General features: G+C 44.5%; 1 protein-coding gene across 2 annotated transcripts in view; it reads right to left on the minus strand.

Annotated features, from left to right (window-relative positions):
* LOC117363360 (solute carrier family 23 member 1-like) overlaps positions 1-25,849 on the minus strand; it is a 50,074-nt gene that overhangs the window by 7,490 nt on the left and 16,735 nt on the right. For both annotated transcript variants that reach the window (XM_033950942.1, XM_033950941.1), the window contains exons 5-11: positions 24,838-24,997; positions 22,477-22,658; positions 16,160-16,280; positions 13,024-13,180; positions 7,305-7,558; positions 2,185-2,349; positions 638-746 (exon numbers count right to left, since the gene is read on the minus strand). In XM_033950942.1, the coding sequence (XP_033806833.1) occupies positions 638-746; positions 2,185-2,349; positions 7,305-7,558; positions 13,024-13,180; positions 16,160-16,280; positions 22,477-22,658; positions 24,838-24,997 (1,148 nt within the window). The remainder of the gene's footprint in view (positions 1-637; positions 747-2,184; positions 2,350-7,304; positions 7,559-13,023; positions 13,181-16,159; positions 16,281-22,476; positions 22,659-24,837; positions 24,998-25,849) is intronic.

Consider the following 25,849-nt stretch of genomic DNA (forward strand, 5'->3'; position numbering starts at 1 on the left):
GAGGCATCTGTTTTGTACATTTATAAGGATCACATTGTATACATACTGTATAGTTGACTTTTAAAATAGAATATTAAGTCCCTGCTGCTACTGGATTCCTGTCCCATGAGTGGTTATTATTTCAGCATGAAAATCCATTGAGCTGATTGGATATATTTACATCAAAGACTACTGGCACTTGACTGTTATCTCACAAAGAGCACCATCACCTAGACCTTGACTGTTATCTCACGGAGAGCACCATCACCTAGACCTTGACTGTTAACTCATGGAGAGCACCATCACCTAGACCTTGACTGTTATCTCATGGAGAGCACCATTACCTAGACCTTGACTGTTATCTCATGGAGAGCACCATCACCTAGACCTTGACTGTTATCTCATGGAGAGCACCATCACCTAGACCTTGACTGTTATCTCATGGAGAGCACCATCACCTAGACCTTGACTGTTATCTCATGGAGAGCACCATCACCTAGACTTTAACTGTTATCTCATGGAGAGCTATTTCAAGAAGCAACCACACCAGGTAGAGTCTTGGAACCTCTCACAGGATAAGTGAGATGGTACCAAAAAATATATTAAGCTGCCACCAAAGTCTGATGATCAAATCTAGCATCTTGCTGTTTTCCCCTACCTGTTTCCAGAAGTTTGGAATTCTTGTTTACCCAGCTAGGAATGACAAGACCCGAAAATATAGAAAATCCAATGATGAATATGTTCCTGGAAGAGTTCATATCTGCAAACTAATGGGAAACATTATGCAACACTAGAAACCTTTCACCATCATTTGCAGTAACTACACAATGACACACGCGGCCTATATATGAGATAACACACAGCACTAAGAAAGTACCTGGGCAAAGTTTCCTCTCAAACAAGTGAATAGACTAAAACTTTTAGAGCAGGAGTTCTCAACCCAGTCCACAGAACACATCCAGCTGGTTAGGTTTTCAAGATACCCCCAACGAATATGCATGAGATAGATCTGCATACATTGGAGGCAATGTATGCAAATTTATTCCGTGCATGTTTTAGTGTGGGTGTCTTGAAGAACAAATTGGCCTGATGTGTCTGAGGTTAGATGCACCAAAGATAGTGACTCGATTGCTGTTGGCCGATTCTCCTCCCCCTTGTATCTGGGATGCAGAGGGAGCCTAAGAAAGTCCCTGATTTGCTCAGATGCCTAAGACCCCTCCCAAGGGGAGGGACCTGAGGCATCTGAGCCTATCAGGGCCTTAGGCCCAGCATTGTAGACAGCAACCATGGAGGAGTAAGAGGGACTGAGCACCCCTCCTGCTCCCATCTTAAAAAAGGACAGGGGAGAGAGGGAGGGAGTCTCTGGTGGCAGGAAGGAATGGGCATCGCTCCTGCCATTTTGCACGGGGGGGGGAGTGAATCAGGATGACAGGAGGGAGTGGGCATCCCTCCTGCATTTATTTAGGTTTGGGGAGCGCGTTTGTTGGGGGTCGGGGAGATCTGTTGGCAGTGGTGGGGGACTTTTTTCATTTTTTTTATGGGGACAGATATTTTGCGTGTGTAATACATACAAAATATTTGTGCCATTGAAAAAAAAAAAGAAAAAAACCCAGGCAGATCTGTCGGTAACACAGTTACCAACAGGTCTAGAGCAATCAGTTGTTATGATTGCTAAAACCCGATGCAAAATAGCCAAGCGATGTTAGTGTATCAATCACTTGGCTATTTTGCATGGGGTTTTAGCTAATTTGCATGGCCGGATCATAAAATGGTCAATCAAGGGGGGTCATTTATCAGCAATCATCGCTACAGCTATGAAAGCAGGTTTAGAGATGATCACTGACTTTAGTGCATCCCCAGTAGGTTCAGAACCCCTGTTTTAGAGTGATGCTCGAATGCAGCTAGTTCACATTATTGCTTGTAGAGCAGGGGTCTCAAAGTCCCTCCTTGAGGGCCGCAATCTAGTCGGGTTTTCAGGATTTCCCCCAATGAATATGCATGAGATCTATGTGCATGCACTGCTTTCAATGCATATTCATTGGGGAAATACTGAAAACCCAACTGGATTGCGGCCCTCAAGGAGGGACTTTGAGATCCTTGTTGTAGAGGGAGCTGTCCGGTTTGAGCACTAGGTCTTCTGCTTCCACTGTAAATTCATCCAGCTCAGTGCATCAAGTGAAGCAGCGCTGGGGACAGCTAAATTACCTGAAGGTTGGAGATGCCGACAGCGGCAATGATCCCAAACATCACTAGAAACATTCCTCCAATCACGGGTGTCGGGATTGTGGCAAAAACAGCACCAATTTTGCTTAATATGCCGGACAGGATCATCAGGACTCCAGCAGCAATGATAACCATCCGGCTTCCCACCTGCAAAAGGTAGAGGGAGGGGAAGCAGATGGCAGAGCTCTCTGGGTGAAATGTGTAGTAATCCCACTCATAACATTTAGCTGTGGTGTGTGGACTAGAGAGATGCGCAGGGACAGAAATCCCACCCATCCCCGCCAGGATCCTCTCCATCCCCACCCGTCCCCGCCAGGATCCTCTCCGTTCCCTCCCGTCCCCGCCAGGATCCTCTCCGTCCCCACCCGTCCTCGCCAGGATCCTCTCCGTCCCCACCTGTCCCCGTCAGGATCCTCTCCGTCCCTGCCAGGATCCTCTCCATCCCCACCCGTCCCCGCCAGGATCCTCTCCGTCCCCATCCGTCCCTGCCAGGATCCTCTCCATCCCCACCCGTCCCCGCCAGGATCCTCTCCGTCCCCACCAGGATCCTCTCCATCCCCACCCATCCCCACCAGGATCCTCTCCATCCCCGTCAGGATCCTCTCCATCCCAACCCGTCCCCATCAGGATCCTCTCCGTCCCCACTCATCCCCACCAGGATCCTCTCCATCCCCACCCGTCCCCATCAGGAACCTCTCCATCCCCACCCGTCCCCATCAGGAACCTCTCCATCCCCACCCATCCCCGCAAGGAATTACCTCTCTCCCCTCCCGTCTCCATAAAAAGCAGCAATTACTTCTGACAGGATCATCAATTCCACAGTTTCTTTTGTGTTTGCGCTGCTGTTTTCCTTGTGGAATCTCTTTGGTGGAACCCTTTTTTTGTTTTCTGTTCAGGTAATTAACTTATAAACCCCCTCTTTTACTAAGGCTGACATGTCCATTATATTATATGAACGAACCCTGCTTCCAAAGCCTTCCATCCCTGTGGGAGTCACGTTGGCTAGAGGGGGGTCCCCATGGGAGTCCTGTGGGCCAGAGGGGGATCCCCGTGGGAGTCCCGTGGGTTAGGGGGGGATTCCCGCGATCCCCGTTCCCGTTATCACAAACCCGAGCCCAATGCCGGCCTTGTGCCAGTTAAACCCCGGAGAAAACGTCCACTGAAACTAGTCCTGGCTAATCATTGTGTCCCTGATAGGCAGGAACAGGACCAGGAAGCACAGGCTGTGTTCAGACCTGCTGCAGAACATAGCCTGATGAAAACTGATAGGGCCCCTTTAAATCCTCCATTTTGTGAGAAGCTGGCTAAACAGGGTAGAAGGCAGCCTCAGCTGAAAGAAGTCCGGCCCCCGAGTAGGACTAGGCGTGGTACAGCAGCTTTGCAGCATTTGGAAAGCTGGCTGTCGAGGAGAAGGAGGGAGGCAGAAGGAGCCTCCAATTCCTCCTGAACCAAATGAGGTAGAAATGCTGAACTCAGAGCCAGAAGAAACCACGCTGGTAAATGCTGAGCCAGAAGCTATGGATTGGACTGCCTTACCGGAGGTGGATTTGATTGAGGAAATGGAAGTGAGTCAAGTTTGAATTTATGTTTGGCATTCCTGGCTTGGAGGGGGAACTTTTCTTTTTTGAGTTCATTGTTGAAATGTTATTTTCTGCGGGTCAGTTAAGACTTGTCCTGAACATACCAGCCCAGTATTTTGTGTGCTTGGAAGGGTTTGGTTTAAGATGGCTGCTGCAAGCCATAACTGGACTGTAGTGAAACAGCTTTAGCAGTATCTCCCATAAGATGGGAATAACCTGAAGGCTGGGGCAGGATTTGCCCAACACCTTAGCGGAGGGTTTGCGGGTTATTTGCTCTTTACAACAAGGAGCCGTTTTTGGCAAATCCGCCAGCCTTCTGCCACTGCATTTGAAAAGTCAGTGCTGCACATTGCCACGTGCCATAGTTTGTTTTTCAATTTGCAAGGAAGACTTTTGAGAGTTAAAGACTGCCAGAGACTCTGCTAGACCTGGGACATTAGTAAAAGAACTTTGGAAGAATTAACCAGACCAGGCTGGAAAACACAGTATGATTTTGCTTGCACTATTTTTTTTGCCATTACCTTTTTGAGACTGTTATCCTTCATGCCTTTTTTGTTTGGACTTGTTCGGATACACAATAAATTAGATTTCCTTATTTGATAACTTACCTGTGTGAGGCCATTCTGTTTTTTTTTTCACAAAGGATAGTTTATTCACAACAGGGTCTTCCTCCCTCTTGGGGAAGCACGCTGAGAGAATATTGTAAGCGTGGGCCGGTTACCGCAAGCCTCAAGGGCCGGCCAAGCTATATCGTTCACACTTCTAGTATGGACGATGCTTGTAGTGAGTGGACCTTTAAGCTAGATGCAGTATGAAATGTCACCATTAGGTGGAGCAAAAGTGCTTCCATTTGGTTCTACATATAGGGACCATAAGATCTCTCTTCATAAAGGCACTTAGGTAGGCGTCGCTAGTATCCTAAGAGTTTGGCACCAGACTCATAATTGTTAATTTAATATTTTTTTGATTGGCTGAAAACTGGCATGGTCAATTACCGTGCCAATTAAAAAACAATGCACAGATTCTGAAATTAGGCGTTGCTAATTGGCCTAAAAAGCTCCTAATGTAGGTGTCCTATACAGAATCTGGCCCTAAGACTATTTTGTGTTAGGGATGTAACTAAGCAAAGCATGGGCAGAGTTGGAGTAGGGATCATATAGCAGTTTTTGTGTAGTAATTACCATGAACTGCACAGCAATTTTGCAGTTAGCATGGATCCATTTAGCGCTTCCCAACTAGGGATGTGTGTGTGTGCGCTAAGTTCATCCATGTTGCAGGGAAGTGGACATTTTAATGTGTGACCTGCAAATGAAATGCTGGACAGGTCCCCTAAAAGGCGTTGCATTAAACACAAAATTCTTGCAGTAAAGCAAAATAAATGCAAAATTTAACCCCCTTAGTAAAAGGACCCTATTACGACATGACCACATTGCATCTATGCATGCACAGGTGCACTCCAGACTTGGCCCGAAGCGATGAAGTTTGCCTGGGGCTTGGTTTGGAGGGGCGGGGCGGGGCCAGGGGAAGAACAGTGCGGGGCCATGCATCAAGTTTCAAGTTTTATTAAAATTTGATAAAACGCTAATCATACATTCTAAGTGTTTGACGATTAAAAATTAAAATGGGCAAATAGATGGCAGATGAGCTTCAATGTAGCGAAATGTAAGGTCTTGCACATAGGGAAAAGGAACCCCATGTATAGCTATACGATGGGAGGGAGGGTACTGGGGGAAAAAGACCTGGGGGTATTGGTGGATAAATCAATGAAACCGGCGGCACAATGTGCAGCAGCCTCGAAGAAAGCGAACAGAATGCTGGGCATTATCAAAAAAGGTATTACTACCAGAACGAGGGAAGTTATCCTGCCGCTGTATTGAGCAATGGTGCGCCCGCATCTGGAGTACTGCGTCCAATACTGGTCGCCGTACCTTAAAAAGGATATGGCGATACTCGAGAGGGTCCAAAGGAGAGCAACAAGGATGATAAGGGGCATTGAGAACCTTTCATATGCCGAAAGGTTGGACAAGCTGGGGCTCTTTACCCTCGAAAAGCGGAGACTTAGAGGGGACATGATAGAGACCTATAAAATCATGAAAGGCATAGAGAAGGTGGAGAGGGACAGATTCTTCAGACTAGCGGGGACAACAAAAACACGAGGTCATTCAGAAAAATTGAGAGGAGACAGATTCAAGACGAATGTTAGGAAGTTCTTCTTCACTCAGAGGGTGGTGGACACCTGGAATGCACTTCCAGGAGAGGTGATAGGACAGAGTACATTATTGGGGTTCAAAAAGGGACTGGATGACTTCCTGAAAGAAAAGAGGATAGCAGGATACAGATAGAGGGTTACTTACGGGACATTAAGTAAATGGGATATAAACATCCTAGTTAAGGAGCACTTTCAGGTCATGGACCTGGTGGGCCGCCACGGGAGCGGACTGCTAGGCACGATGGACCCCTGGTCTGACCCGGTAGGGGCAATGCTTTTGTTCTTAATTAACAAACTTATTAGTGACATGATAGTACTTACATTAAACAGGATGGCAGGGAGAAATACAATTTTAAAAGAAAAGAGAACAATTAAGGTTAAAAACAAGAGGGAAATGAGAGGGCTCATATCTATGTTGAGTATACGTAAAATAAAATTTGACATGGAAGGACCCTGAAATCATTGAGCAATCGGAAGCATCTTTAAATAAGAAGCTTTTAAGACCGTCCTTAAATTTATCGAGATTTTTCTCGGACTTCTTTTTTTCCAGATGCAAAATCTAGTAACCCTACTTAAATTGATACTTCATGGCATGACAAGATGGCACAGTGTCAATAATGGCGTTACTCGAGAGAGTTCAGAGAAGAGCGACACGTCTGATAAAAGGGATGGAAAACCTTTCATACGCTGAGAGATTGGAGAAACTGGGTCTCTTTTCCCTGGAGAAGAGGAGACTTAGAGGGGATATGATAGAGACTTACAAGATCATGAAGGGCATAGAGAGAGTAGAGAGGGACAGATTCTTCAAACTTTCAAAAAATAAAAGAACAAGAGGGCATTCGGAAAAGTTGAAAGGGGACAGATTCAATACGAATGCCAGGAAGTTCTTCTTTACCCAACGTGTGGTGGACACTTGGAATGCGCTTCCGGAGGACGTTATAGGGCAGAGTACGGTACTGGGATTTAAGAGAGGATTGGACATTTTCCTGCTGGAAAAGGGAATAGAAGGGTATAAATAGAGGATTACTGCTCAGGTCCTGGACCTGTTGGGCCGCCGCGTGAGCGGACTGCTGGGCAAGATGGACCTCAGGTCTGACCCAGCAGAGGCATTGCTTATGTTCTTATGTTCTTAAGAGGATTCAAGTCACCTTTTTTTATACGCTTTTGAAACACTGAACCACGTGCTATTTCAACACATTTCAAATGCAAAAGAGAAGAAAGTCTTGAAGTAGACAATGCTAGAAATGCTACTATAGAACATTTTTCTTGGAGTCATATCTTGTCTTTCAGCCATTCACTAATGACATAATTACCTTAGTGATTCCCAGTGCTCCCACATTCTCGCTGTAGGAGGTTGTGCCATTCCCAGTACCCCAGGCTCCGGCCAAGAGACAGCCAATACCCTCAACTCCAATACCACGGTTGATTGCGTGCTTTGGAGGGGGTGGGGCTCCAGAGAGCCTGGCACAAGCATAGTAGTCTCCTACAGATTCCACCATGGATGAAATTACACCAGCTAGAATGCCAAACACCCCTGCCAGGCTGATGGTTGGAACTCCCCACTGGCCTGCAAAGAGAAGATGTTAAAATCCACAGGTTAGGATGACCATCAGACCCAATAACATTGGCCCACTGCACTTGCTGACCGCCCTGCATTGGAATCTTAACTGACTTAGGCAGGGTGTTGTGAATGGAAACCTGACCCTTAGTAGATGATGGCAAAGAAAGACCTGTGTAGTCCATCCACTCTGCCCAACAGTTTTGAGGAAGTGAGACTGATATGGACTTTCAGATAGTGATGTCTGCATGAGTCTTTGTGAAAGGACACTTTTCAATCCATGTATTGTACAATAAATCTATATTAAGGTATGCAACATAGCTTTAATCATGGTTTATTTGTGAGGTACATGCCCTGGCATGTTAGTTTCTCTTTTATTTACTTATTTTGCTGTTTTCGGTTTCCTTTTGCTCTCTTGCTAGGTTAATGCCAGGAGTTGAGAGATAAGACCATATTATTCCAACTACATTGATTTCCAGTTACTCTTTGTATTCATTTGAAGGTACTTTCTCTGAGTCATAAGGTTGTATTTTCTGCCATTCCTGCCCATTTAGCAAACTTGTTGGTCCCTTATCAGTCAATATATTAATTAATCAAAGCCCACTGCCTTTTTCTGCTTCAATCTGATTAAATGCTACTCATCATTCTGATTGCTATGCTCTTCTAAGTGGTGAAACAAATCAGTGCCTGAAGAAGAAAAGATAGGTTGCAGGGGCTAGGGGAGTGGCAAGAAAGGGAAAGAGAGAGGCCCGCCCATTTGGGCTCAGGCCCACCCAATATTGTCTGTCTGGCTAGGTCAATGGTAGGGAGAGTAGGTGTCATGGATAGACAGATTAGATAGCCCATATGGACCCAGATTCACTAAAGATAGTGACTCAATTGCTGTTGGCCAATTCTCTGGCCGATTTTTAAACATCGATTGATTCACTATCTGAGTCGGGACAGAACCCTAACAGTAGTGAAAGGAGAAGCAGCTTCCTGTCACTGCTGTCAGGACTTCTGCTGGCTTTTTTTCTTTTTTTTTTTTAAATTGGCCAGATATTTTGCATGCATTATACATGCAAAATATCTGTCCAATAAAAAAGAAAGAAAAAAGAAAGCCTCCCCCTCCCCCTGACATAGCGCTCCCTCCCTTCTCCCCTCCCCGAACCCCAAAAACTGGCAGGAGGGATGACGACTCCCTCCTGCCATTGACGCTCTCCCCACCGCGCTCAAAAATATGGCAGTTGGGATGCCAACTCCCTCCTGCCATCGTAAAACCCGATGTTAGTGAATCAATCGCTTGGCTATTTTGCATGGGGATTTATTCATTTGCCTGGGTGGATCGGATCGGATAGGAGATTCATCGGACAGCAGTTTAGTGAATTGGATCGGGGAACACAAATGATCGCAAAACTAGTAAAACCGGTTTTGCAACCATCGTTACAGGATCGGTAAGTTTAGTGAATCTAGCCCATGGTCTTTATCTGCCTTCATTTTCTCTGTTTTTTTTGTAAGTGCATACATAGGGTAACCATATGTCCCATTTTGAACGGGACCGTCCCATTTTGGGATCCCCTGTCTCGTTGTCCTCACACACAGTTTTGGGACACCGAAATGTCCCGTTTTCAGGGACAGCGTCCCGAAGCTGTGCACGCGGACAACGGGACAGGCGATCGCTTCCTGTCCCTCCCTGCCGTGTAAAAAAAAGCCTCCCTTCAGCACCCGATTTAAACCCGCCTCCTGCTCTCCTTCTTACCTCCCTGCTGCCGCTGCTGGTAATCACCGCCCAGAAGCCTTCTTCCTGACATCAATTCTGACGTCGGAGCGGACATTCCGGGCCAGCCAAGCAGGCTGGCTTCAGGGGTGGAGGTGGGACAAAGTCTGGAAGGCAGTGAGGGGGACATGGGAAGGAGGCACTGGTGGCACTAAGGACACAGGAAGGGGCACTAAGGACATAGGAAGGAGGCACTGAGGGCACTAAGGACATGGGAAGAGGACCTAAGAACATAGGAAGGAGCACTGAGGGCATAGAAAGGAGGCACTGGGGGCACTAAGGACATGGAAAGGAGGCACTGGGGACACTAAGGACATGGGAAGGAGGCACAGAGGGCACTAAGGACATGGGAAGAGGACCTAAGGACATAGGAAGGAGGCACTGAGGGCACTAAGGACATAGGAAGGGGCACTAAGGAAATGGGAAGAGGACCTAAGGGCATAGGAAGGAGGCACTGAGGGCACTAAGGACATAGGAAGGAAAGAGGGAGGGAATAGAAAGGGACAATTGTTGGGCCTGAGTGCAGAAAGAAAGAAATGAAAGAAAGGATGCACAGTCAGAAGGAAATGCAACCAGAGATTCATGAAATCACCAGATAGCAAAGGTAGGAAAAATGATTTTATTTTCAATTTAGTGATCAAAATGTGTCAGTTTTGAGAATTTATATCTGCTGTCTATATTTTGCAATATATTTGTCTATTTTTCTTTAGTTACTGAGGTGACATTGCGTATTTTAAAGTCATTTGCCTTGACATCTTTGAAACCCCCCAAATATAAATAATTAACATTTTCTATGTGTATAGTCTGCTTTGTAGTTTTTTTAAATTTTTATGGTTACCATAATGAATTAATAAGATATTATGTGTACATGAAAATGAATGGAAGAAATTGGGGGGGGATGGGGGGGCGGAGCTAGGGTGGGATTGGGGCGGGACTGACAATTAATAGATGTCCTCTTTTGATGAAAAAAATAAATGGTCACATTAGGTGTGGGGAATCGCCCCACCAAACTCCTCTGTTCTAAAATCAGCATAAACAGGTTAAACATGGTCATTAAAAATCAAATCAAACTTTTATATGATACAATTATAACCCAAAATTCAATGAGCCTCAAAAAAATTTTTTCACAGGTTAGAAATTACAGATTACAATCAAAAAACCTGCTCTTGAGTCTTGATATCGCAAAGGCCATTTCTTAATAAGTCTATTATGTGGAAGTAGAGCTTAGATTGAAGCCTATGTAAGGTGCCTATGCAAGGTGCGTACTTATAAGTACTTATACTATACTTGCTCTAAGTCAGTGGTCTCAAACTCAAACCCTTTGCAGGACCACATGTTGGATTTGTAGGTCCTTGGAAGGCCGCAGAAAAAAAATAGCTAATGTCTTATTAAAGAAATGACAACTTTGCATGAGATAAAACTCTTTATAGTTTATAAATCTTTCCTTTTGGCTAAGTCTTAATAATAATATTGTAATTTTATAGCTAAAGAGACATAAGATCAAGAAACTGTTTTATTTTACTTTTGTGATTAGGATAAACATACCGAGGGCATCAAAATAGGACTTGGTGGGCCGTGAGTGTGAGACCACTGAGTTAAAGGGAAACAGTTAATCAGCTGGCTGGGTTGGAGGGCAGAGGGGAGAACAGGACAATCAAGCCATTGTGACATCACTGATGAGGTTGGCTCTTATTGGTGGAATGAGGCATTATGACATCACAATCTCGGCTCTGCTTCCCAAAGAGAAACAGGATATCATGGATACAGTTAAGGCAGTGGTCGCCAACTCCAACCCTTTGCAGGGCCACATTTTGGATTTGTAGGTACTTGGAGGGCCGCAGAAAAAATAGTTAATGTCTTATTAAAGAAATGACAATAGAACTCTTTATAGTTTATAAATCTTTCCTTTTGGCTAAGTCTTAATAATAATATTGTTATTTATAGCTAAAGAGACATAAAATCAAGAAACTCTTATTTTACTTTTGTGATTAGGATAAACATATCGAGGGCCTCAAAATAGGACCTGGTGGGCCGCATGTGGCCCCGGGCTGCAAGTTTCAGACCAATGAGTTAAGGGGAACAGTTAATCAGCTGGCTGGGTTGGAGGGCAGAGGGGAGAACAGGACAATCAAGCTACTGTGACATCACTGATGAGGTTGGTTCTTATTGGTGGAATGAGGCATTATGACATCACAATCTCGGTTCTGCTTCCCAAAGACAAACAGGATGTCATGGATACAGTTAAGGCAGTGGACTCCAACTCCAACCCTTTGCAGGGCCACATTTTGGATCTGGGGGTACTTGGAGGGCCGCAGAAAAAAATAGTTAATGTCTTATTAAAGAAATGGCAACTTTGCATGAGGTCAAACTCTTTATAGTTTATAAATCTTTCCTTTAACAGTTAAAGGAAAGATTTATAAACTATAAAGAGTTTTACCTTATGCAAAATTGCCATTAACTATTTTTTCTGCGGCCCTCCAAGTACCCTATTTTTTCTGCAGCCCTCACATTTAAAGTTTAATATCTTTCCTTTCTCAAAACTGACACATTTCAATCACTATCCTCTTTGGCATTAACTTAATATTCAATTTTTATGCTTTCTTTTCAAAATCTACGTTTCCATGTCTTACCTTCCCTTCTATCTCTCTCTTCTGTCCCTATTTCCATGGTCTGACATCTCTTACTTTCCTTTCTCTCCCTCCCTCCTTCCTTCCTTTCCCCTGGTCTGGCATCTATCTCCTTCCCTCCCCCAACTTTTTATTTCTTTCACCCTGCCCCCTTCTTTTTCTCTCTCTATCCATGCCCCCATTCTTTCTATATGTCTGTCTTTCTCTCTCTCTCTCCGTGCCCTTTTTTTCTTTCTCCATGCCTGCCCTTTCTTTGTCTTTCTCTCTCCATGCCCCTTTCGGTCTGTGTCCCGTTTCCCTTCTTTCTTTCTGTCTCCCTGTCCCCCCCTTTCTTTCTTTACTTCTCTCTGCCCTCCCCCAAGCCACCACCATTGGGGAATAGGCTGCCACCGCCGCAATCAGGTAACAGGCTGCCACCGCCGCAATCGGGGAACAGGCTGCTGCCGCCGCAATCGGGGAACAGGCCAGCACCGAGGTCTTAACTCTCCCTGCTTATCTTCCCCAGCGCGGGGCCGACCAATTCACGCCACCCGACATCAGTTCTAACGTTGGGGAGGAACTTCCAGGCCAACCAGGCAGCGAGCTGGGGAAAATATGTAGGGAGAGCTAAGACCTCGGGCGCTGGCCTGTTCCCCTATTCCGGTGGCTTCGGGGAGGGCAGTGGGAAGGGAAGCAGATTGTGGACTCCTGCTTTAGGCGAGGACAGATCATGGGCCCATAAATCATAAGCACCCTGTAAGTACGCTCTTATAAGTACGCTCTTATAAGTACGCTCTTATAAGTACGCTCTTATAAGTACGCTCTTATAAATAGGTACTTATAAGTACGCACTTGTAAATAGGTACTTATAAGTATCCTTACCCTTTCTCTTTTCGTTTCAATTTTTGTCTCAATAGTTACTTTTAGTTTGGTTTGTCTGTTTCCCCGATTTTTAATTAAATTTTTAATACAGTAAAGATGTAAACGCTTTGGTATGTAAAAGCGGTATATCAAGACATTTTAATCTTGAAACTTGAAGGTAGCAAACATTTCTTGCAGAGACTTCCTTCCACAGTTGTTACAACAGAGCAGAACCAGTTAGTGTGCTGTACCTGGGTAGGGGAAACGGAACCAGGGGGCTTGGTATACAACCTCTCCTTTCACATCAGTACGAGCTCCATATCCATATCTCTGGGGATCAGTGGGGAAAACGTCATAAACGGTCAGTGCATAGCAAAGGATCCAGGAGATGGAGATCCCAAAAAGTACCTGTGCGGTTGTACAAAGAAAGCCTTGTGAGCTCATAGGCACCTTCTTCACCCTCTGTCAAAGCTACAAACTCAACTCTGGCTTTCATTTGACTCTAGAAACCCAAACTGGCTCTCTCCTGACTGTGACTTTCAATGCAGCTTCATGCCTTCCACGGACACTGTTACCCCCTAGTCATGTACATTGCAACCAGGGAGAATAAACACAGCCCATTTTGTATTCAGGAAAAACATCCCTATCTTGTTCAAAAAGCATGTTTTTAGTACTGGTTTAAACCCCTTATAATTAGACTCCAATCTGAGATCATGAGGAAGAGTTGTTCCAAATAGTGCCAAGAAGAAAATTGCAGAATGTTGCGTGAATTCCAAAGGTGCCGTAGCAGGATGAGGTATAGCCAGCTGGTTCTGATGCAGACTGTATGGAATCAAACCTTTTAGCTAAGCGATTACTTTCTAAATCCTCCTCAAATTGAATCACCACTGCCTTCTTAATCAATCTGCCTCTAAAAGGCAAATGAGAGAGTAGCGTAAGTCACAAGTCTGCCAACTCTGTCTAACCCTTCTGTAGGATTGGGAAACCAATGGCTTCTTTCAGTTTATCGCTGAGGGAGATAATAATAGATACTGCCGAATCTCCTCCATGTTTGTATTAATTGTCTCAACCAACAAAAGTAGAGATGAAAGAGATGCTCCAACTGGGACTTTATTGCTCTAAAACAAACAACAGACTCAACACAGCCTGCGTTTCGGCAAGTTCCTCAGGAGTCAAACTGCTGATATATTCTGTTGTGCCAAAACACAAGCTGTGTTGAGTCTTGACGTTTGTTTTTAGAGCAATAAAGTCGCACTTGAAGCAGCCCTTTCGTCTCTACCTAGGAAGTGATGTCATAGGGAGAGAAGACTCGACACAGGCAGCAAGTTCATGATGCTGCTTCCGCAAGGAAAATTAAAGAGTTATGGGGGAAGAGAAGGGGGTGCGTATGTGGCAGCGGGGGTCGGGAAAGATTGGGGGGTGGATAAGACGGCAGGGGCGGGGCGCCATGCTCCCTCGCTACACCACTACGTATGATGTAGTTCAGTGGTTCCCAACCCTGTCCTGGAGGACCACCAGGCCAGTTGGGTTTTTGGGATAGCCCTAATGAATATGCATGGAGCAGATTTGCATGCCTGTCACCTCCATTATATGCAAATCTCTCATTCATATTCATTAGGGCTATCCCAAAAACACGACTGGCCTGGTGGTCCTCCAGGACAGGGCTGGGAACCACTGGTCTAGTTACTCTTAATATGATCTGCTTAGAACTTTTATGGAACTAGTCTTTAAGCCCGTTAAATTAACGGGTGCTAGAATAGATGTCTGTCTGTCTGTCTTTCTTTCTGTCTGTCTCTCTGGCCTCCTGTCTGTCATTCTTTCTTTCTCTCTCTCTATCCTTGGCTAGTGTTTGTCTGGGGAGGAGGAGGTTTCTTTCTCTCTTTCTCTGCTGTCTGTGTTTATTCTATCTGTCTTCCTGGCCCCCTGTCTTTCTTTCTGTATGTCTCTGTCTTTCTCCCTGACCCCCCTGCCTACCTGTATTTATCTGTTGTCTCTCTGGCCCCCTGTCTGTTTGTCTTTCTTTATGTCTGTCTCTATCCCTGGCCCCCTGTCTTTCTTTCTGTATGTCTCTCTGTCTTTCTCCCTGGCCCCCTGCCTACCTGTATTTATCTGTTGTTCCATGCCTGACTGTCTCTCCGTGGCCCCCTTCTGTCTCTACCCCCTCCCGAAAGCAAGCCCATTACATTAACGGGTGCCCTGTGCAGCAGCATTAGCATTTCCTCTACCCTCCTTTCCCTTCCCGCGGTCCCGACTACAAAGCTGGTGATTCCAGCAGCGTGTGCAGCAGTCTTCACACGCTGCTTCGGGTCCTTCTACTGCCCTGATTTACTCTGGCACGTCCCTAATGACATCATCAGAGACGCGGCAGAGCAAATCAGGGCAATAGAAGGGCCCGAAGCAGCGTGTGAAGACTGCTGCACACGCTGCTTAAATCGCCAGTCGGGCCCGCGGGAAGGGAAGTGGGGGGTGGCAAAGGACTTGGGTCCTGGGCGGCGGGGTCAGTTTTTCAGTTCGCTCCGGGGGGGGGGAAGGAGGCTCTCTGTGCCCCAGTCCCGGCTTGTGGAGGCGATCGTCGGCTGGCTGGGAGCAGGCTTGTGGAGGCGATCGTCAGCGTCTAAAGAAACTTCCGTATTGTGAGGTAGAGAGCAGGGAAGCTTGTCTAGCGCGTATGCGCACTCGTGCCGCTGCGGTAACTTTTTTTTTAAATTTGAAAGCCGCCACCGCAGCTCCTCTCTCGATCCTGGTGCAGTTCGAGAGAGGAGCCGGTACCATGCACAGTGAGAGCCGGGGGTGAGGAAGGCCACCGCAGCTGTGTACTTTTTTTTTTATAATTTGAAAGCCGCCGCCGCAGCCGGGGCCGTGCATGCGCACTCTCATGTCCGCAACGGATCAGGGAACACGACTTTTGAGTGCGCATGCGCGGCCTAGCATTTTATTATATTAGATTAGCAGAATATAAGCAACTGTAACTGCTGGCAGTATAATAATGAGATGCAAATGTATGCAAAGCATCTCATTGTTATGCAAGTCAAGTAGCAGCTTGTGTTGAAATCTGCAGACTATATTATTTGTGGAAAAATAATGTTATTTTTCTTGCCCAGGAGCACCGGACCACTAGCGTGCCTGGAGTGCTGGAATTTCATGGGTTCAGCTCTTTGCTCTGAGATTGCATAGATCAGGATTGTCCAGCGTCGGTCCTCGAGGGCTGCAATCCAGTCGGGTTTTCAGGATTTCCCCAATGAATTTGCTTGAGATCTGTTTGCATGCCTGCACTGCTTCCGTTGTATGCAAATAGATCTCATGCATAGTCATTGGGGAAATCCCGATAACCCGACCTGGCGAGGGCCGAGGTTGGACGCCCCAAGCATTGAATCAGCAGCCACTCACAGGGAAGATCTGGAAGAGGTAGATCTTGATGAAGTGGCACTTCTTTGCTTTGCTGTACGTTGGAACTGGGACGGGCACATTTCGTAGATACTGAGAGAACAGGACAATGAGGAAGGCGGTCCTAGAATGAGAAAAGAATATGCAGTACAGTCAGCATATAGAGTATGTAATGACCTTTGCACGTCCAGGAAATCGTGAGGAAAGGAAGCAGCACTGGTGTAGGATAGTTCATCGTGGCCATTTAAGCCCCTACTCAACCTTCATTGTAGCACCTCTTTGCCATACCTGCAATCTCATGGTGGGAAGTGTCGTTTGTGAGATACGTAGATTGGTTGGGTGGAGGTAGACAAAACACTTAGCAGTGACTCCTGACTGCTCTTCATTGTGTTGGATGTTTGGTTTGAGAGGTCAACTTTTCCGAAAATATATTTCCCCATCATTAGTTTGACTGAAGAAGGGGCATAAGAAGCAAAATTCCAAATACAAAACGCTGGGGAAAAATTTCACTCAGTTCAAATGAATAACTCGAATACAAACTGAAAGTGAATTAATCAACCTTCTGAACCAGGTATGTTTAAATAAAAACAAGGAAAGAGGACCTCAAATACCCAGACATGGCTAACCAGCCTGTATCATTATCAGGGCATGAATACTATCATAGGTCCAAAAAAACCTTGTTATTTTTTGTTGTACAATTTTATGCCAATATCAATACAGAAAACACCCAGTGTGTGTACATGTGCAATTTTGCAAAACGTGAAAGCACTTAGCTTAAACCCATCCCGCAATTTGGCAAAACGTGAAAGCACTTAGCTTAAACCCTTCCCGCAATTTGGCAAAACGTGAAAGCACTTAGCTTAAACCCTTCCCGCAATTTGGCAAAACGTGAAAGCACTTAGCTTAAACCCTTCCCGCAATTTGGCAAAATGTGAAAGCACTTAGCTTAAACCCTTCCCGCAATTTGGCAAAACGTGAAAGCACTTAGCTTAAACCCTTCCCGCAATTTGGCAAAACGTGAAAGCACTTAGCTTAAACCCTTCCCGCAATTTGGCAAAACGTGAAAGCACTTAGCTTAAACCCTTCCCGCAATTTGGCAAAACGTGAAAGCACTTAGCTTAAACCCTTCCCGCAATTTGGCATAACGTGAAAGCACTTAGCTTAAACCCTTCCCGCAATTTGGCATAACGTGAAAGCACTTAGCTTAAACCCTTCCCGCAATTTGGCATAACGTGAAAGCACTTAGCTTAAACCCTTCCCGCAATTTGGCAAAACGTGAAAGCACTTAGCTTAAACCCTTCCCGCAATTTGGCATAACGTGAAAGCACTTAGCTTAAACCCTTCCCGCAATTTGGCATAACGTGAAAGCACTTAGCTTAAACCCTTCCCGCAATTTGGCATAACGTGAAAGCACTTAGCTTAAACCCATCCAATGGCAGCTCAACCGTTTCACATTTTTTGCTTCATCAGGGACAATTTTTTTCTCAAAGAAATTCGAAACACACTGATATAGAAGTGCCAGAGGCCAGATCAGATAATGAACATTCTTCAGTGCCACTTTTAAGCCATATAAGGCTCATTAATAGGATTAGCCAAATAAGGTGCACTAGCGTTTTTAGTTCACACAGCAGATTAGCACATGCTAACCCCCGCTCAATGCTGGCATTAGCGTCTAGCATGCGCGGCATTGTAGCATTCGCTATTCCAGTGGTTCCCAACCCTGTCCTGGAGGAACACCAGGCCAATTGGGTTTTCAGGCTAGCCCTAATGAATATGCATGAAGCAAATTTGCATGCCTATCACTTCCATCATATGCAAATCTCTCATGCATATTCATTAGGGCTAGCCTGAAAACCCGATTGGCCTGGTGTTCCTCCAGGACAGGGTTGGGAATCACTGCGCTATTCCATGCTTTAAAGTCCTAACACAGCTTAGTAAAAGGAGTCCAGTGTGTTTCTTATTTCATGTGAAACGGATGGACCTATGATAGTATTCATGCCCCTGGTTAGATGTCTCTCGGTGGTGGACTTCCTGGGACACCAGGCCACACAGTGGTATAAAGTGGTTTCTGGATTTATGAATAAAAAACCAAAAACTGGTCTTAGAGACATTTGGAGCATTGAGATTAAGCATCAAATTAACGCATCTCAATGGCCACAAATTTGGTCTTGGAGGATGAGTTGTACAATGTCGGCATCTATGAGGCAAACTTGGTTTTTTCTGTTGCACCGAGCTTTCTGGACCCCTGTTCGTTTACAAAAACCAGATAGCTCTAAGTCTAATAGATGTTGGCATTGTCATCTCGAAGCGGGAACTTTCGATCATTTATTGTTCTATTGTCCATTCATTTTGGCTTTTTGGAAATTGGTTTGGGGCCAAATAAATTTGTTGGAAAATCCTGTGGCTGTATCCTAAGATACTATATTATTTGGAATGTCAATGAGGAAGAAAAGTCAAATTTCTGCAAAGAATAATAAGCTATTACTTATTATGACAGGAGTCGCCATTCAGCGGATTACATTTATACAAAAAATTTATACAGATGTCATAAATCCAACCCTGGATTCCCCTCCGGGTAACTCCCCCAACCCCTCCCCCTCACCAGTTACCCTTACTCACCAAAGCCTCAAGCACGACAACTGCTGCTTCCCCAATTGTATATATACAGGAACTGCACCATCCCCTAATCTGTACATCACCACAAATTGTAAATCTACTGGAACAGCCCAATCTTCCTTGCTGTAACCCATTCCCCTCACCTATATTGTAATTTCGCCAATCTTCTTGTAACTCTCCTGGAAATGCCCAGATGATTCTTTGTAATTCCCCCTGGAAACAGCCCAATCTTCCTTGCTGTATCCCATTCCCTAAATTGTAATTCACCAATCTTCTTGTAATTCTCCCGAAAATATCCAGATATCTCTTTGTAATTCTCCTGGAAATGTCCAGTTGTCTCTCTTGTAATCCGCCCAGAACTGCAAGGTAGGGGGCGGAATAGAAGTCAATAATGTAATGTAATACATTTAATTGGAAAAATTGGAATAGATTAAATGATAGTTTTTGGTCATATATACAAGATGGAAAGAATGTTAGCCTTGCAGAAAGGTAATTTTAATAACTTTCAGGAGGTTTGGAGGCCATTAATAGATAGGTTCCTAAAAGATAAGGGGATTGAGGGATACAGATAGAAGTAGAGGTAGGTTATAGAAATGATCAGGAACCACTTCACAGGCCATGGACCTGATGGGCCCCACGGGAGCGGACCACTGGGCGCGATGGACCTCTGGTCTGACCCAGTGGAGGCAACTTCTTATGTTCTCATTGTAATGAGTAGTTATTGGACTATCATTTTTCCCTAATAGGTATAATTGCAAAGTATGGGGGGGGGGGATTTCTGATTTGATATTAAATGATTAGATTAATAGGTTTAAATTCGCCTGCCTCTGCTTCAAAGTACTATATGGACTTACCCCCAAGTACATAACGGACCTTTTCTCATTTTCTAATAACAAACGCAAGAGAAACACACTCAAAATTCATTTCCCCTCCAGTTAGAGGTTGCAAACTGAAAAAACACCACGAACACCTTCTCTCTCACCAAGCAGCCCTATGGGGTAAAGACCTAGATCAACTGCTTTCGCCCACTACCTCCGGGGAATTTAGGAAACGCCTAAAAACATACCTGTTCCTGAAATACCTAAACAATTGACCCGCTCTCCCCTCTCTCTCCCCAATAACGGTCCCCCCTACCCCCTACCTTTACCCCCCTCCTTAGCCCACCTGAATTTCACGGTACTGTGATACATATAAACTGTTATCTTCATCTTATCGTAATTTTTCGTTGTTATTTATTCCAAACAGATCCTGTCGGGCATTACCTACCAAAATGTACATCTTATACTCTTGCTCAGAAAATTGTATTTCTATATTCTTGCTTTCTTAAAGTCTCTGCTCTCTGTATTTCCTCTGATTATCTGCATATTGTATTTCGCTGAATGTCCAGCTATCTTGATTGTAAACTGCCTAGAAGTCGCAAGATTGTGGCGGTATAGAAGAATAAATTTATTATTATTATTATTATTACTACATATGAATTAGTAGGATTGGGAGGGAGGGTTTAAATATTATGATGTAAGTTAAATTGATAGAGAATCAAGTGATATTGTATAAGTTTAAATGTTATTTTATGATACACTTGTTGTAAGATGTAAAATGAATAAAGAATTTAAAAAAATAAAATAAAAAGATATCTCTGGGTGTTTGAGGTCCCTTTTTCTTGTTTTTTCAAACATACCTGTTTAGAAGGTTGATTAATTCACTCCCAGTTTGTATTCGAGTTATTGCATACGAAGGTATATTGTGTCATGCTGTTACATTTGCAACTGCACAGTATATCCCATTTCAGTCATCATTTCTTGGAGAAAATGACACGGGGGACAATTTTTTTCCCCTTCCCGCAGGAACTCATTGTCCCATCCCGTCCCCGCGAGTTCTTTTCCTGTCCCTGCCCCATGCCTGCAAGTTCCGTCCTCATCTGCACAAGCTTCAAATACTTTAAAACCATAAGTGTTTGAGGCCTGTGCGGTTAAGGCAGAGCTTACAGGAATGGGACAGAGACAAAACTTGCAGGGAGGGGGAAAAATTAGTCCCCCGTGTCATTCTCTACTTCATAGGCATCGACTTATGACATTCACTGATCAATAAAATCAGGCTTCAGATCGTACTTTGTTAGTGGTTTTTACCATAAAAATCCGCTTTTAGGACTGAACTCAGCACTGAACTAAGGCGGTATATAAGAACATATAAGATATAAGAATTGCCATTTCCGGATCAGACCTTGGGTCCATCAAGCCCGGTGATCCGCACACGCGGAGGCCCTGCCAGGTCTACCCTGGCCTAGTTTTAGTCCCCATATCACCGTATGCTTCTCAAGGGAGATGTGCATCTAATTTACCCTATCTATGTTTCTATAACCATAAGGCTCTATGACATCATATGGCAGGTGTAAAGAGCTTTAGCCTATAGGGAGAGGACATGCAAATATTAAGAACCTTAACCAATAGGGAGAGGAGGAGATAGAGGATGCTGCAGATGGGAATACTGGATGGTCCATTTGGCATTTACTGCCATCATGTTTCTATGTTTCTATAACCATAAGGCTCTATGACATCATAATGCAGGTGTAAAGAGCCTTAGCCTATAGGGAGAGGACATGCAAATATTAAGAACATAAGAACATAAGAATTACCATCTCCGGATCAGACCCTGGATCCATCAAGTCCTGTGATTCGCCAGGTGTACCCTGGCCTAGTTTTAGTCCCCATATCACCGTATGCTTCTCAAGGGAGATGTGCATCTAATTTACCCTTCCCCGTATCACTCTATGCCACTCTTAAGGAGATGTGCATCTAGTTTCCCCTTAAATCCTAGAACGGTGGATTCTGCAATTACTTCCTCTGGGAGAGCGTTCCAGGTGTCCACCACTCGCTGCGTGAAACAGAACTTCCTGATTTTCGTCCTGGACCTGTCCCCCCTCAGCTTTGATACTCTTTGGGGTTCCGAAATGCTGCTAATATTTGGGGTTTTGGAATGTTGCTACACTTTGAGATTCTGCACGGAATCTTGATACATAAGAACCTAAGAGTTGCCATCTCCGGATCAGACCCTGGGTCCATCAAGTCCGGTGATCCGCACACGCGGAGGCCCTGCCAGGTGTATCCTGGCCTAGTTTTAGTCCCCATATCACCGTATGCTTCTCAAGGGAGATGTGCATCTAATTTACCCTTACCCGTATCACTCTATGCCACTCTTAAGGAGATGTGCATCTAGTTTACCCTTAAATCCTAGAACGGTGGATTCTGCAATTACTTCCTCTGGGAGAGCATTCCAGGTGTCCACCACTTGCTGCGTGAAACAGAACTTCCTGATATTCGTCCTGGACCTGTCCCCCCTCAGCTTCAGTCTATGTCCTCTTGTCCATGTCACATTGGACATTGTAAATAACTGCTTTCCCTGCTCCATTTTGTTGAATCCTTTCAGTATTTTGAAAGTCTCGATCAGACTAGAGAGTTGCACGGGGACAGAAATCCCACCCATCCCCGCAAGGATCTTTTACTACGGTCTTTTACTACGGTGTGCTAGACTATTTAGCGTGGGCTAAATCGGATAACACACCCATTATATTCTATGGACATGCTAATATTAGCACTTGTTAAATCGGCTAGCCAACCCAACCCTATCAGATTTCTCACCTCCCATCGTGTCATAAAGCACCATTCATCTCCTTTATTAATCCGCAGGAGTTCTACCCCCAAACTTACAAGGCTGCAACTCCCCAGTGGGCTCCAGCGTCGTTGCCTGCAGTCTCAAAGAGTGGCAGCGCAATCAGAGTGATGGTTGGCGCAATTGTTAAAGGGCCGATAAAGCGCATGAGAAATCCAATCAGACCAGAAAACCCTACAAATATCTGGAAACAGGAGGCCACCATGATGGCTCCCTGAAGCTAGAGAGAGAGAGAAAAAAAAATGAATCAGAAAACATATTACAAGTTTTAAAAAGTCACATCAAATAGTTTTTAAATCTGATGAACTCTAAGAGGGTAATTCTAGCCATCTCCAGTTTCTACGTGTGCTTAAATTATTTTATGTACGTATCTGGTTTGTATCACAAGACCCCCAAAGCAGATTACAGGACACCAAAATTGGTCATTAGCAAGGGGAACAATTTCGACAAAATCACAAATCCCACTACACATACCAGCAAATATATTCAACAACTCAGATTGGACTATTGCAACTCTATCTACTTAAGCCTAACTAAGAAAAACCTCCACAGACTCCAACGGATTCAGAATGCCGCGGCCAAGCTCATCTTCGCTAAAAGTAAATTTGACCATGTCTCCCCGCTCCTGGCCAAGCTCCACTGGCTTCCGATAATCGCCAGGGTCCACTATAAATGCGCCTGTTTAACTTTCAAAATCCTATATGGTATCCTCCCTCCCTTTATCCCTCTTTCTTGGAATTCCTCAAACCCTAATACCACCAAATCCTCCCACAAATTAAAACTATCCTTCCCCTCACTAAAAGGCATTTCCCACACAGGAAACCTAGGGACCTCCCTCCACCTCAAAATCACTGAGCTCTGGAACAACCTTACCTCACCTCTTCGGAACTTGAGCTCTCTCCAAGTTTTCCGCAAACATCTGAAAACCGGGCTTTTCTCAAAAATGTAAGTCTCCCTCCAACTTAGGAATCAAGGAAACTCTTATATCTTGGCATCCCAAGTCCTCTAAATTTTCTTCACACTTCTACCTCTAACCCTCTGTTGTAGTTCCTTCCTATTTCTCCTACTGTAAACCGCGTCGAGCTCTACGACCGTGGAGATGATGCAGTATACAAACCTAAGGATTAGATTAGATTAGGATGATTTTGTCACTCTCCCCACCCCCATTCCTAAAAGCAATGAAACAGAGAAGCTGTCTTAATTTTAAATCTGCCGCTGTGGGCGAAGAGTATGTATACACTTCTCACTCTGCGGAATTTGCCAAATTTTCAGAACAGAAGCATACAAGTACTGTAGTCTCTTCTTTGCACGCAGAGTTGTGCATGCAACTGTCAGGTGTGCGTAACTTAATAATTAGCTGGTAATTGGCATTAATGGCCAAGTATTAGCTAGAACTTAAGAACATAAGAGTTTGCCTTACTGGGACAGACCAAAGGTCCATCAAGCTCAGTGTCCTGTTTCCAATAGTGGCCAACCCAGATCCCAAGTACCATGTTAGATCCCAAGTAGTAAAACAGATCTTATGCTGCTTATCCTAAGAATAAGCAGTGGATTTCCTAAAGTCCATCTCAATAATGGCCTATGGACTTCTCATATAGGAAATTATCCAAACCTTTTTTAAACCCCGCTAAGCTAACTGATTTCACCACATTCTCGTCACTAATCTACAGTTGTGTGTAACTGTCTTTAGCTGGGATTCTATAAATTCTGTGTGCAAATTTCAGAGTGTACCATTGCAAGGGGATGTGACCTGGGAGGCGCATGGGTGGGTCGGGGTGAGCCTAGCACTTACACAGCCCAGCTGCTGAACATACACACATAAGTTATAGTATTCTGTAAGTTACATGCTGAAATTGGCACCTCGCCCAGACTCCACCCAGGGGCAAGCCCACCTGACCAGACTCTACCCACCTGTCAAATATACCCTACAGAAGATACTCGAGTATTTACAGGGTAGCACTTAGGTGGATTTTTGGCATTTACATGCATATATGTGCTGTTGTTTACAAACATGATTGGCACACAGATGTTAGCACTTTCTTTATATAATTGCCCCAGTATTTCCTGTGTGAAAAAGCCCTTCATTCAATGTGTTATTAAACTCTTTCCTTCACTGCTGGAGAATGTGGCTTATGAACTTTTCTTTTAGGAACGTGTCCAGATTTTTTTTTAAACCCTGCTAAGTTAACTGCTTGTACCACATACTCTGACAATGAATTCCAGTTTAATTATACATTGAGTGAAGAAATATTTTCCAATTTATTTTAAATGTACTACTTAATAAATATTCAGACAGAAAATGAGGTAGAACCAAAGAACACCGCCTGCTACTTACTAGGTCATCGAACTGGCCTTGCCTTACATTTATGAATGAAAACACAGTCCTTTGAGAAGATTACCTCTCTCATCCTTGACTGCCAGACATCAATGAACTCTGGCGAAGTGGCATTCACTAGGCTGGCATTCTGCGTCCACTCAGGGCACTTCCATACAGGAAGGGACAGCATCGACAGAGTGGGGGTCAAGAACGCAAATGTTCCACCTTGAAGAATTGGTAACCTGAAAATAGAAAGGATGATGGAAACCAGGAAGATTCTGAATTCACGGTGGACCCAATGGAGCCCTGAGAGGAGTTTGAAGTAATGGAAATCCTTTCACCAATGAGAGAGAAAGTGAAATATTGAAACATGGAAATTAGAAAGACAATGAACGTCACTGAAGGAATTTGAATCCTGGCAGGAAAATCCATTAGTCACAACTTTGAATTTTGGCAGGAAAAAAAACCAACAAAATTTGAGTATTGGCGGGAAAGTCCGTTGGTCACAACTTTCAATTCTGGCGGGAAAGAGGCTGGAAAATTAATTGGGACAGTTCTAATTCAGGGAGGGGGGATTTGTTGAGGTCATATTCTAAATCTTTGAGAGGGTGGAAGGAGGCGTTTGTCCTCAACCCCAATTTCTTTTGGATAAGCAATTGCCAAGCTATGTTTATGGACAGCCTTTTATCTCCTTTGAAGTTATTGGGGAATCTTGCTATCTCTACTGAAGCGACTTAGCTTAAGGTCACAAGGACCATCAGTTGCACTGGAACGCTGGCCAAATTCAAGTTCAATTTATATACCGCAAATATAAAACCAAAGTTAAAATCTAAGTGGGGAGGTAAAACAATATTACATTACATTACATTAGTGACTTCTATTCCGCCTGTACCTTGCAGTTCAAAGCGGATTACATTAGAAGATGGCTGAACATTTCCAGGAGATTACAAAATGGGTTGGATGCATATTAGAGGCTTTGAGGGATAATTGGGAAAGATAGCAAGAGGGGAGGGAGACATCGGAGAGGTTGCGGGGAAGGGAGGGAGAGCTCTAAAGATAAAGAGAGTTAAGAGGACTCTAAAGATTTTTTGAAT

Source organism: Geotrypetes seraphini, chromosome 7 (assembly GCF_902459505.1).
Source record: "Geotrypetes seraphini chromosome 7, aGeoSer1.1, whole genome shotgun sequence".
Classification (NCBI taxonomy): domain Eukaryota; kingdom Metazoa; phylum Chordata; class Amphibia; order Gymnophiona; family Dermophiidae; genus Geotrypetes; species Geotrypetes seraphini.